Source organism: Plodia interpunctella, chromosome 10, assembly GCF_027563975.2.
Source record: "Plodia interpunctella isolate USDA-ARS_2022_Savannah chromosome 10, ilPloInte3.2, whole genome shotgun sequence".
In the NCBI taxonomy this organism is placed as follows: Eukaryota; Metazoa; Arthropoda; class Insecta; order Lepidoptera; family Pyralidae; genus Plodia; species Plodia interpunctella.
The window spans coordinates 7,138,149-7,153,288 of record NC_071303.1 but is presented as its reverse complement, the minus strand read 5'-3'; the positions used below and the strand labels follow the sequence as shown (position 1 = coordinate 7,153,288).

The 15,140-nt window shown below is 33.7% G+C and overlaps 1 protein-coding gene across 6 annotated transcripts in view; it reads right to left on the bottom strand.

The window, feature by feature from the left end:
* Nucleotides 1–15,140, bottom strand: part of nuf (nuclear fallout) — a 66,980-nt gene that overhangs the window by 15,659 nt on the left and 36,181 nt on the right. For all 6 annotated transcript variants that reach the window (XM_053750718.1, XM_053750715.1, XM_053750716.1 and 3 more), the window contains 2 exons: nucleotides 7,456–7,494; nucleotides 6,841–6,958 (listed from right to left, as the gene is read on the bottom strand). In XM_053750718.1, coding sequence (XP_053606693.1) covers nucleotides 6,841–6,958; nucleotides 7,456–7,494 — 157 coding nt within the window. The remainder of the gene's footprint in view (nucleotides 1–6,840; nucleotides 6,959–7,455; nucleotides 7,495–15,140) is intronic.

The following is a 15,140-nucleotide window of genomic DNA, read 5'->3' as shown; positions in this document are numbered from 1 at the left end:
TGATATAGTTTTAGCAAGCATGATGCAATTCAATATTATATAAACGTAAATTTAAGTTTAAGCTTCACAGAGATAGAACTTTAAAATTGCGTATTGGAGAAATGAATTTTACTACGTATAGATTTAATATCAAAATGATTGGCAAAATCTACCTCTACGAGTAAAATTGACAGCTTTTGGATTCATAAAACTTTTATACTTATTAAATAGATAAAGACAAGATTAGTTCGCATTAACGCGCGTGTTATTAGACGTTGCGTCATAATCAGTGCAAGGAAAGTCCACTTGGTTCCAGTTTCGCCTTTTAAATAGCCTATTATTATTTTGTTCGCATTGATTAATTTAATATTGATAGCTGTGAGTAATGTTAGTATAATTTTGTTTAATTCACGAAACATAAAGATTAAAAGACAAGAAAATTTAATTATAGCTAGAATATAAAACACAACTTGCGCAAGCATGTCATTTTAAAGATGGACGAAAATGAGACTCTAAATTTCGATTTTCACATGTGATAATGTTTAATGCCATAGAAAAACCTAAGTAATCATTATTGATGTCTATCCAATCTGTAACTGATTGTCAGCCAGTCTTTCAACTTTCTTAGCTACATTGTATTCTCAGTTATGAGATGAAGGCTTATCTTCTATCGTCGCGCTTTCCGTCAGCGTGTCATCTAGATAATTGCAAATAATTACAATAATATCTGCCCTAGATCTGTGGTTTATCGGGTTCACACACGACGCTTGCGACCCAATAATGACTTCTTTTGTAGCGAATACATGTGCAAGTCCTACAAAGATGACGTTAACCCCACCTCTAAACATATCGTCGGGCTTCCTGAGATTTCATTTTCATATTTTACTAATTTAACTTATTATTCCATCTATAATTCTTGATATAAATATTTTTTGACTTCATAAACCTATATATACATATTTCCAATCGAAAATTTTGGAATGTAAAAATAGTGAACTTTTTCTAGATTGGTAAAATTAAAAATTAGTTCATAAGTATAATTTTGTGTAATTAAGAAGATACGGAGCAATACGTTTTTGAAGAAGATTTGAAAGATAATGGTTGTGAAGATGACCTTGGGTTCAACTGAGGCAGAAACAGTAAAAACGGTCAGGTGAGAGAAAAGGTAACTTAGGAAGTGTCCAAACGAAATGTAATAAATAATCAATATAACGAAATATTAACTGCAGATATTCTCTTCTGCAATTAATATTTCTTATCGTTATTACGATGTTTGGGGAATTTATTTGTTCAGTTTTATGAGCTGATAGATAACTTTATTAATTTCGTGCAAGTGTATATAACTAGCGGCCCGTCCCGTGTTCACTTGAGTAAAACCATAATAAATTACACACCTAAACCTTCCTAAGGAATCACACTATCTTTAGTAAAAACCACCGCAAATCTGTGCAGTAGTTTTGGAGTTGATCTCGAACAGACAGATGGCAGAGTACTTTAGTTTTATAATATGTAAGAATACGATCGATTGCGAATATATCAAACAATGTCGGCCCATTCCCTAGCTTTAATCTTGAGTAGACAATGCAAACACCAAGATTTAATATTGTATAACCGGCTATTGCAGCCGATAATTAATTTTATTCTAAAGCTTTATTCACACAACGTTATTTAATTAACGATATCATGGCGGATATACGGGGATACAAATAGATAGAATAGATAAAAGCTTTTTACTTTTAATTTTCCTACGTAGGTTCTTAAATGATGGAAGTATGTAATTTGCAGACTTTTCATAATATCATGAAAATTAGCATTATATTATGGCAGCATTATTATAATGAAGTAACAAACAGGGTGCAATGCAATGAATCCATGCGGTGTATAATATATATGAATTTGATTTAAAACAAAATGCTATTTCGCATTTAGCTATTAATGTTTTTGATCAGTAGATCGTGTGCTGGGCTTTACACCTGCCATCTATCTGTATGTCTGTACACACAATATGTTTGGGTTTCGCACGCGTTCGTTCGCACCACTTTCCGTTTCACATTGCTTTTTGTTCATCGTAATGCCAGTAACACTTTGTAATTTATACGCTGGTTAGGTAACACTCGTAACTTTGTTGTAAGTATATATACAAGCTAGATTGTATTAATTTAATTAACACGCTTTTTTTTTACAGAGTCTATTAATAAAAATAAGTAAACGTAAGGACGAAACATTCTTCTCGCTCTATTTATCAAAGAAGACATTCTGATCATGATAAAAAATCAGAAAATTTTCAACGTTAAGTTTTTCGAAGTACTCTTAACGTACACCTACCTATTCGAAGCACAGTAATAATTTTTACACTAATGGCTTACGAAATAGCTACCTAAATGGTTTTATTTGGTTTCTACGACAGTCTCAAAGATAAGGAGCAGCATTCCTCACTTCTTACTGCAGATAGTAGACGATACGAAGTCCGTTTGTCAACGTCATGGATTGTGAGTTGTGAATTTGTGACACAAAAAATATTTAACCAAGATGGTGACGAAATATGTAGAGATTTCGTTATAAATATGCCAAAGTTGAAGTAGAATAATATCAAAGCAAATTTTCATCTACTGGGAACACACAACATGGCAATAGTGAAAAGGCGTTATTTTATGCTATAAATTAAGACAATATAACAATTGGTTTGTACTATTAGCTATAGTATACATGCCTTCAAGAGAAATTACTACAAGAGGACAGTCATTGGGCGCGCAGGATTGCGGAATACGGAGACCCAGCGTTCATCAAAGTACTTATTATTTTTTAACAAGTAGCACTTTCCGCAGTGATGTCGTATTGATTTTTGTCATGTTTCATAGTAGCATATAATGCGTTGGTCAATGATATTTGTAAAGTTATCTACAAGACTAAACAAGAATAAACTAAGGCTTAAACAAAAACACGACAATAGACTGAGAAAGAAGAAGATATTGTGATGTCTTCACAGCAGGAGTACCTAATAATTCCATGCTTCACCGATAGAAAGGTAACATAAAACAGAAGAATGTAGAAAATCTTGTAGAAAATGATAACTTTGACTTTGATAAACAAATGAAGATGACAGTGACAGATCAAGAGAGTAAGACATAATTCATCAGGTCAACAAGTAGCACATTGTTTAATTATTAGTTAGATTACGACAGTTGTCTTTCGCGTGTCTCCCGATCCTTGACACAGTTGTCCCACGCCCACGCGTGGCCCTCCCACTGCGAACATTGTTCATATTGCGCATGTGGGCCGATTATCATGTTTACATTTTGATATCATGAAGTGGACCGAAACAATATTTTACTTAGGCTATACAAGTACTTATTTTGTCCTTCGGAAATATGCGTTTCTTATTTTCAATGTCAACGATATGGCTTTGGCTTAACTCCCATATTCTTAACCAAAATTCGACAAGGATTTTCCTTACATAAAGAAGTCTAATTAATTACTCTTCAAGGTCATTATCACAGATTTATATGTCAATCTGTAATTGGTTCACCAGTAAAATAATTTGACAAGTCAAGAAGTTTTTGATTTTGGAATAAGTATAAATTAGGATAATGATCACAACAAGGTGTGATATGCATAGAGCAACAAGGAACGTTCCGTACGGAAGACCCGTGTTGCTCTAAGGTGATATGGCTTCAATAAGTAGAGGTAATTACCTATATACAGTTGTGGGTAATGTTAACCAAAAACAGCATTCTTGCTTCTACGCATACGTTAGAGCGAAATTAGTGACGGGGCTGGTTTCGCCCGATTTGAAATTAGCATAGTTTCGATAGCAGTAAATATACAACAAAATATTTACAATACCTAGTTGACAGTAATGGACTGGGTAATATTTTACATGACAAATATCGTAGTTAAGTAATTAATTGTTTTAAGGCTAAATACTTCAAACAAGAACATGGTTCGAGAAGAAATGACAGAAAACTAGTTCGTAATAATTGTTTATTAGTATGCGTTTTATGAAATGCAGTTATGCATTGTTGGTTGTTATATTTTGGTTGCAATTGCACTAGACTTTGTTTACGCTACGTTACGCTTTGAACCCCTAAAGATAGAAGGAATTAAGTACTATCTTAACGAGCAAAAGCAAGACATAGAAAAATATCATGGATTAAATTTAAAGGAGACATTTCTTATTAAATTATCATCACAATAGATCAATAAGCTTTCTAATACGGTCGCCATCTAAATAAATTACATTATTAAATTGATTAAACCCTATGTGCGCACACGCATCTGACCGGAAACATAAAGGCATGTGTAGTTTCCGGCGGCCATTGCAGGGATAGCAAATGAAGCGAGTCTTATTGTGCTGTCTGTACTATACGGCCCTTCGCCCTTTCCTTCGTTTCTGGGGTCACTGAACTAGAAACTTTAACTGTTAAGTTATAGGTTGATTTGGTTTGTCTTTTTGGTAAATATTTGCTTTGATCTCTCAGGATAATCTTTCAATATATCAATTCAAATTTATTTTCAATATCTACACTCTTTTTACTGACAGCTACTTACCGTCTATAATACTTTCTTGGTTTTATAAAAATTGGAGGAGTAGTATATCGATCCACGTTGTACCTTCCTATCAAAATGTGCTTGCTTGTACAGTATTCTCGATTTTATTCTCGAATGCTATTTAATATTTGAATTATGTCTATGTGTAACGCAGCTACGCTTTTTTTGGAATCTCTTTCGATGTATTTCACTTGCGCTGGCACATTTGGATCTACTGTCATAAATTTTAAAATTCTAAATCCGCTCGAACACTTTGACGCGTAAACATTACGATCAAGCTAGCTAGGCAAGAGGGTGGCCGTGATAAAGTTATAAAATAATAAGAACAGACCCAATAAGGGTCTTAAGTTTTATAATAAACTTACTTTACTACCTACTGCCTATTTACTATCCAATCCACGATAAAACCCCGACATATGTATATTTATAAGGTTTCTCTTCTATTGTACTTACAAATAAAAAATAAATAAAATTGCGTTACATTGCTTTGTAATTTACCGTTACTCGTAGATACTGCCTGAAAAGTCTACCTAGATTTATTAACTACTCGTCCGTGCGTTATGACTAACAGCAGATTTATTTTCTTCTTATTGCGTTCTAAAATCACCAATTATCAGTAACTATTAATAATTCGCACATGTCGTCATTTCACTAACGTTGGAGTTTATTTTCACAGTTGGGTGTTCGCCAAGACCTTGCCCCCTGGGAGATGATGTAAATAGGAAATTAATGTAAGGAAAATAAAGCACGCGCAATCATAATTCGGATGGTGTGCAATTGTAATTATGATTTCCGGTTTAGCGAAAATATCTTCGAATCCGAATTAAGGGTGCATCATCTGCACACCCAAAAATACTGCAAACGTATCCAAAATTATATTAAAGTTATGCAAACGAAGATAATAAGTAGTAACTAGGTACCTATTTTTACCTTTGAGGATAAAATACATGAAACAAAAAATGAACATGAATCCTTATAATTGTTACTGAGTAATACATCTTCAAATTAACAAATGGATATCTAATACCCGCTTAAAATTCACAAGATCTTATATAGCGACCCATTAAGAGTTTAGGAAGTGATGAGTGTGGAGGAAACGATATCAGATCAAAACGTAGCAAGTGGAAGTCTTTGCCTACAGCAGGCGTCTATTTTTATGTATTTTATGTATAGGATAAGGATCTTGAGATTATATTATCTTGAGCTTAATGTATATACATTTATAGGATTAAAAGTGTTTGTAAAATAATACTTACTAGTAAGTCTGAGTAAACTAGTCAGGTCAGGAAGGAAGCTGACATAATCAGTGCTAATCAGTATTTGTGTCATTAATTACATGATAAAAATAGCGAGAATTGCCTGTATTTTTCCCAGAAGCTAACGACATATTGTGTCTTGGTTTTATTGCAATCAGTACGTTGAGTAGTACCTACAGTCATGTGCATTAATAGTTACACATTGGTCCTTATTTCAATATGACAAAGTCTAAAATGAAGTGCAGTTTTGTGACTGTACCTATACATACAACTAAAAGTATATGTGAGTGAATCATTAATGGTCATCGGTATCGTCATGACATGCTAAATAATATGGCCTTGACTAAAATCTTAACTAATACCATCATATGAACTGGGACCCTGCGCTCGCGGCTAACAACAACAAGGAAGAAACCGGGAAACGGCTTAGATGAGAGAAAGAGATGCAGTGGAATAGGGACCAATTTGATCCGACTTATATTTAAGTATTGATATATTTGGATTTGAATAAGTCGGACCAAAATCAATCAAAACACAGCTCTGAAATGGCGTTCAGAAATAGCTTTTATTTAGAACCTTCTATGGAATCGAGAAATAACGAAAGGATGTCAAAAATTAAGGTCGTGTCCTGATGTATCCAAATGCTTTAAGTATATTATTTTCGCATGTAAGTACTTACGTTCCTGTCAAAACTACTTAATAGTCTATAATCCACCATGATTGCGATCTTTCGACGTTAGTTGCATGAAATTTGTATCAACGCGAGGAAATAATAATTTCCTTGATCTTGGCCGTTGTGTAGACGAGTTGCTAGCAATGTGCTGTTCTCGAAACAGTGAGGAAATATTATTTCCGAGAATTTTCTTCAGCTCGTTCCTGTTAAATTTATGATTATGATATTTTGGAAATCTGCTTAATTCTCAAGGGAGTAATTTCTCAGCGGCATTTCGCTAGTAGCAGCAATCGACCGTTAAGAGCCATGCCCCATTGTTCACACTCCGTTGCGACGACGAACCAGGCTGTGCTCAGTGCTCTTATGTGTTAATCTGTCACTGACCTTGTAGTTTAGTCCTTGGACATCTTCCTCCAAGGAGACATCAGAGTACATATCGTCCGTCGGCTCCCCGCCCGAACCGCAGCCGGACGAATTGAATGAAGACGACCGGTATAATTGGCTGGAACAATTACAATTTGCAATTAATACTGATGCTATCATTATACCATGATGAGAAGAGGAAAAACTACTAGCGCCATCTATTAGCAAAGTAACGCGTATAGTGCCGCCATCTATGCTGCACTTGGAGTACTACTTTGTTAGTTATGTTTGTTCATGATACAGTTGCTTTCACATAGATGGCAGGCAGAAGCACTTACAAGATACAATAAACTTATAAACATGCGGTTCATTATTTTGTCCTATTAATCTATCGAAAACTGGGCAAATAAAAAAATTATAAATTTAAATATGAGACTTTTCTCATACATCGTATCTAATTTGAATTAAGTAGTATCGTATTTTAATCGTATCTACATATATCCTTTTATAACATTTTGAACACGTCGATGTCTTTTGTATCGAAAATAGTATTTATTTCAAGATTACAATAATATTTAGGTAGATCTTTAAAAGGAAATAAAATAATACTAGGTAATAAATAATAATAATAATTACCTAGCTAAGACATTGGAGCCAATTTGTCGCTTCCCAGAGCTGAAACAAAAAATAAATTAATGCACAATAGCACAAACAGGAATTTTATGATCACATGCACAGATTTATATATTACTTAGGCCACACACATCTTTTCTAACTACTACCCTACCCGCTACCCATCATTTATAAAATAATTCCGAGGGATATGAGCGAGGGATGAGGTCAGACCATGAGCAATAAAAAACTCCGTATTTTTGTTTTAAACAATATACTATTTTTAAATGTTGCTAATTTTAACATTCTGAAACAACTGAACCGTGATAGATTCACGAATCTCCCGAGCTGCACGAATGGAAAAACACATGGCTACTGTATAGCATGGTAATTATTGTATCATGTTCTAAAATTACTAGGTTCGCATCCGGCGTAGGCAAGCAAATAGACGAAGTAGGGAAATTTCAACAGTAGAAATAAACAATTCTTCGGACTTGTCTCATTGCTCAGTCGTGCTCCGTTGCTAAGACGTAGCACGTTGTGGGTTCGTTGTGCTCTGTTGTTTTCTATAGGTTTTGACACTAAAGTGCGTTGACGTACTTCAAAACTTCATACAATTTTTACGTTGTTCTGCGATTGTTCGTCAACGGACGTCAACGAGGCTGAGAACCACGGATCGGAATTAAAGTAATGGAACATGGAACACAATTAAAACAAAAAGTAAATAGTAAAATATTTTTCCCCATCTTTTACTGTTATGTTATGATTATGACTGACGTGTGTTCGTTGATAGTATTGTTAAGTAGGAGAAAGTTATATCTTAACTTTAAATCGTAGCCGCGCAGTTAGTTTAACTGTTAATTAAAAGGTGCGTATATTATAATGACTAACATAATGCGTAGATTAAGAGCGGTTTTTAGAACGAATTAAAGTTATGAATATAAAAATTAGGAAGCTCCCAGACTATATCTTTGAGCGATTGGGGAGATTTTTCTTACGTAAAATTCACTTTCTAATTTTACATATAATATTGGTGCTAATACTTATTTAAGTAAATACTATACCTACTTATGACTGATAATTGTATAGGTACATGAGCTATCTATGAGTGGAATAACGAATAGGAGTAAAAAGTGGTTGCTGTGACCGAAATAGTTCGGACAGACCATCATGAGGAAAGTTATGAGACATTTAGATAATTGATGTGATCTGTATTTATTATACAAATAGATAGGTTTTTGTCGAGTGGCCTTCGGAATTACAATCTAGGCCATAAGCCTCAAATTACAGACCATTTGGCATTTAGAAACAATATTTACAGCGCCGTAATTATAGTTATCCAAGTTGTATGCAATGGTTCGATGGATTACTGTGATGTACCAAGAACTGTCCTTAAAAAAATGCTGTTAATTATTATTGGTTAGATAAGTTCCATAGATTTATGTAGCACCTAATTATTTAAGGAAATACTTAATACGAATTAAATTTAATGTAATACGAATTACTTCCGACTTCTGTGGGTCTTGTAAGTCCAGTGACCGAAGTGCACAAAGGCAATTCAACGTGCGTGGAAAATGTCAAAATAACAAAGATACTGCTTTCAATTGAAAACCACAGAATCCAAGTGACCTCTGTTCAGAATGTGGTAATTTAACCACGATGAAATAATGCAAAACTGAGAATACCTACTTACAAGCTTTTGGACATCGTTTCACGGTGAAAAGTTATCGGGACATGTATTGTACAGACTTGAGTTGTAATGGGTTGAAAGAAATTTAAAACAGAGTCTAATACTTATTGTTTTAAATCCAAAATTACTGATTTAGTATTTCGAATGCGGACAGAAAAGTGCAGAATAAAGATTAATGTTAATTTTGTTGAGAAGGATAATGCCAGAAGCAACCAACTCGACACGTAAATGATACAAAAACAAAAGTGTGTGTACTGTAATTAAAAAGCTAAACAATATGAATGTACAATAATCACATAATGAAAATAATAAAAACTGTATTTTTTCTTTGAATTTTTGTCATAATTTAAAATGATTTCAGTAAATACCAGCTTAGATATATTTCTTAAGATTCACGCGAGAAGAAAGTAGATGCCTATATTGCGGAACGAATTTTTGCTAGAAGCGTAGATAGGTAAGTATATTTATTACATTACAAATACATTAAAGTAATAAACACACATGTACTTATTATAAAAGCTGTGCGTCTTTTATATAACCACGCAACAAATTATTATGAACGGAATACAGTTATAGACAATACATGTAATTCTTTAATAATATATATATTTCCTTTCTTAACTTTAGTACAAAATAGGAGACTTGAAAAAAAAAGCTATTTTCCCAAAAATTAATCAATTTGACGAACAAACTGACGGGCTCATGTTGGGCCGCGTAATGTGGGCTACACGCTATCGCTGAATTCAGACAGATGTCGATGACCATTGCGTAGTTTGTATAAGAGCTTTTATTTACTGTAATGAAAAGCCAGCAATGTATATTTAGTAAAGTAAGTATCTGTATCGCGATAATATATAGCCGGCATAAGATTCTAACCCTTTTGTGCAGGGATTTCTATCATCACTTTCAATGGTACAATGGTTTGTTGCCATATAACAGAGCATAATTTCCCAACGGCAGGCAGGACATCCGCGGGGAGTGTTAGAGAAATCAGTGAGTTAGGTGACAAATGAGACACAGCAGCGCATGCGCCGTGAAATTGTGAAAGAAAGTGAAGCACACGGATGGTCGATCATAGTAGTACCACAACACTATGGTTTATTTTATTGCTGTGAGCGTGCGAAAAGAAATTATATTATTTTCACATAGCAAAAATGATTTTATTGTTGATGATTTGATTGGAAGGTCGAAAAAGAATGACAGTATTCATAAGCTATATAGGTAGGTATACTTCGTATCTTACTGAATGAATAAATGACAGGAAAAAGGTATGCTCTAAATAGATATTACGCCTAGTCCATGGAATCTGTACATACTGTCTACGATGGAAGTAAGGAACTAGGACTTTACTCTTAGAGGCAGACTCCACTTGAAATAGACCAAGAAGAAGTTTATCATAATGAGGGTTTTGGGATGGGTGACCAAAAATGTATTATCTCGTTCTTCACAGGGAGGACAAAGCGTGATCACAGTTGTATCAATTCATATAAATTAGGTTGTTTTTATCCAATCATAAAGAAGGGTAATGTTAAAACGGCTGATGCATGGCGGATTATAATAATTTTCAGGAATTGTTAAATAACAACAGAGAACATGCACTAGACGTCATAATACGACGTGCGTGATTTATTGTGATTAATATACTTAACTAGTTCGATAAAATAAAAACTGTTGTTTTTTAATTTAAGTATAATATTAGCGCCGCAAATTGTTTATTGCCATATGTCATCGTGGAATCGACATGTTGATGACACAAAACTATTTAGTGGCAAAAACTTTAGTTTTATTGAACAAATACGTACTTATTAGGTGCTCACATTGTAATTATAATACCTATTATTTATTTTTATTATCGTAACTTTAAACAAATTAATAATATCAGGACGTAAAAATGTTGTGTTAAATATTTTTCATAATTCATAATGTTCATTTTTGTCAGACATGGGTATACATACAATAGGTATATATTACAATACATAGTGCGCCATGCTGCGCCGTCAGGCATACGAAATTGGTCTTACTTATACAATCTAATGGTTAAAGCAAATTCAAATTATACAGGTATATATCATAACTACTTTCATGATTATTTTTCTATTTATATTAAATTGTCAGACATGTACACATCCACAGAATAATAAGTTTTGTCAATTAAGAATAGAAACAGTAGTCTTTTGAAAGATTTTATTTCTCTGTAAGTCCTAATTTGTGTCGGTATTTTATTAAAAAGTTTTGGCGCCATTACGTAAATACTTTTCTGCATGAAGGTGGTTTTAGTTGCTGAGCGACATTGACTTTCCACTCGTTTAAATAAATTCAAATTTGATTTTACAAAAACACATACTTCATAGATGTATAGGCAGGGAAATGTAAGAATTTTCAAGGTTCGAAAGAAAGGTTTACATGATTCCCTTTGGTTGAGATGACATATGGCTCGGAAGCATTTTTTTTGCGCTATGAATTCATCTTTCAGATTTAGAAGTGACGTCGAGTATTGAACAAAGAAAACCCATGGACATAATACGAAATGATGGAACATTTTTTCACAACAATGTAATTTTTGCCACAAGCTGTTGTTGTCGTCAGAGAGATCTTAGGCTTGGCGCCTGGCATAAAGCCCATGTCCGTGCTGTAAGCTGTTGAGGTGTTCCCTCGTTGAGAGCTGATCCTGGGTGCGCCATCAGGTCATCAGATAATGCATTGCCATGGAAACTGAAGCGACGTGGAAAATTTCAACTCTGTAGGACAATTGGAATCTAACTTGCAAGATTTTATTACAGACAAGCAAATATCGGGACAGGATGAAACTGAATAAAAGCTTATAAATAAAGTAAGTAAAGTAGATTTTGGGTACCTAATTGAGTAACCAAACAGACAAATTTTATGTATGTATATGATGTAATAAGATCCATGTGCGAAATGGTGTACATCACAAATATGACTGTATTTTTAGTGTCTTTCTCGTTTAGGACGAACGCATAATTTTATTTTCTATGCTAGAACCGGAATCTTTCTGGTCATCAGCCGGAAATGCTAACGGTTTGTTGACATTGATCAAAGCGTCTAAGTACTGTTATGAATTTTCAATTAATTTGATTATAGTTGTATGTGTGTTGATCACCACATCATAGAAGTGTACGGCCAATATTAAACGGTCCCATATAATATTTCTTGTTCATGTTCAATATTAATTAATGCTATTTCTTTCAAGATTATGCCGATTTTTCACTTTTAAATAGGCCACAGTTTGTAGCTACCTGTTTAGTTATTTGATGTCTAAAGTACAAAATTAAAATATTTGTTTGAGCTTCTTTCATCGGTCATTCACAAGATATCTACTAACTATAGGTAAAACCATAATAAATTATACAGCTAAACCAGGAATCACACTATCTATTTAAAAAACCCGCATCAATATCGGTTGCGTAGTTTTAAAAATTCAAGCATACATAGGATTAGCCAGACAGCGGGAAGCGACTTTGTTTTATACTTTAATACTTTTTAATAGTTACTTTTACTTAGGTAATAAAATGGGAATTGTTCAATTACCTAAATCTAGTGTGTGGAAAATATGACAGTATATGACACAACTTCCGTCCCCGGATGGCGGTTTATTTCGGAAGACAGTTTGCGACATGAGGTCGATCTAGGTAGGCTCATTAGGCTGTCTATGTAAAAATATTATTAAATCCCCGTTTTCTGCTGAACTTAACATTCTCTTTCTTGACTTATTAGTAAAAAATTAAGTAATGCATAGGCATTGAAAAGTTTTACTAATGTTATATTGGGTTAAGTTTTATGTATTAGAATAGATTTTTGTAGTCCTTTATCTACAATTCAAAAACTCTTTTATCTAACCTTTTCGCTGAAACTGAGGCCAAAATAAGTTAAATTCTTTATGATATCAATACGCAGTACACAATACAGTGCTTTGAAAAGGGTTAAAATAAGCCATGTTTTATATCAAGTTTAATCCATTTATTTACATGTATTGCCTAAGAATTATAAACCATAAAGGTTATATATTATTATATTTTTATATAATTCGTTAATGAAAAAAGAACTGAGTTGATTCTTATTGAGATTATCTTTGCATCTCACATAATCATTTAAATTAGGTTACAGCGACAATGCAACCTAAACAAATGACAACAAATACAGAATCAACGTCCGAGCACAATGGACTGGCCACAACAAAAATAGCCGCCCGTGTGAATGTATTGTTTAGTGATGTGACAATAAAACAGGGTGTCGATTCCACTAACGATAAGACATTATCAGGCACTTATTAGTCTATTGCGTGTTTATGAAAGCTAGAGAAAAACAATTTAAGCTTAACATTAGTTAAATCAACATCCCAATAACAAAACAAATACCCACACAACCCAAGGACATAGGCTATCCTAAGATATAGCAATTAAAAAAATATATTAAAAATAATATTATTTGACTTATTGCCCATATAGTGTCAGTAATGCGTTACTTTTAAATGTGATAGGAAAGGTATAGTATACATTTAAATATGTGAGCGAGTTTCATTTACATACTAAGGATGTTATTTAGACAAGGCCAGCATTTAACATAGTGGCCTCGTTTTTATATCTACTTTTAAACTAGTTTTTCAGACAATTTACATACGTATATAAAATTTTAACATCATTTTACAACAATTTATAAGTAGTATCATGAAAACGTGCCACAGAAACACTAATTCCACAATCGATTCTGTAAATTGGATAGCGTTTGTTTTTGCAAGCAATTCGGATATGAACAACATGATTACTTTTTACATTCTTTGCGTGGCACACTACTGAGGCAGCATGTGCATGACACGGCAACAGTAGGCCATTTCGTTTGCAAACATAATTAATTATTCTATAATCAATGTAAAATGTGCTAACCTGTGGGGTCGCTTTCTGTAATGCATGTAAACACCGTTCCGCTCCAGCTTTGCAAATAAATAAACACTGGGTTGAAAATTAAAACGATCACTGATTTACATTATCGTGATATTTCAACAAATCACTTCACATCACTATTTTGCTTTTAAATTTTTGAATTTGGAATGACGAAGTCGCGTAATGGTCTGCGAATCGGGCGAGTGGTCGTGCGGCACTGACGCATCAAACGTAATGGTGGACCGACCAACAACTGGGCTGGGAGGTAGAGGCGCCCAGGTATGAATTATCTACAATAGTTGACTGCGAAACACTGGCCACTATTAAATAATTAAGTTGCCTGCGGGTGTTGATCGCGGCGACGGTAAGGTATGCTCAAGAATGTTTTGTTGATTGATGCAGTGAATCACATGTTATTATGATATCTGTGATGCGAAAATTGCATCGCGTGTCTTTCTTGGGCTGCGACAGCTCACAGTATTATTATTTGTGGGATGTTTGGATAAGGTTTCCTATTTATTTACATATTTTAATCAATAACGTCATCATCAAACTTTAGAAAACAGAAATAAGTACCTAGTATAAGTTAAAACAAAAATCAGCAATTTATTTGTCCACATAACATACGCTATAATTTCCGAAGTCATTATATAAAAAAATAGTGGCCAGATAAAATGATGATGTTTCGTGACAAATTATATCTACTTTGTTACGACATTACGTCACCGTCATTGTTCTTATTCCCAGGAACGGCCAGCTTACTATGACATATCGTTGAACATTAGCGTTAAAGACAGACAAAAATAACTATATAGTTTTTATATAGGTTTATAACATGAATTACCTCTACAAGTTTACTGACAGTACTACCTAAGTAAGTTTAAGAACAGAAAAGCTTAAACAACATTTAAGGAACTCCTTATCTGTTGAACTTTATTTACTTGTGCTTCTATGACTGGCAGACTATAGGTACTCTTGCTATTTTAAGCCCGTAGGGTTGAGCTTTACTTTTTCGGTGTTGAGTTAACGAATCAATAGTAAGTATCTTCAGGGTCGAGTTTATTAGGTAGTTATAAAACTCGTCAGCAGCCTTTAGGCGGTTGAATTGAATCTCACACCAA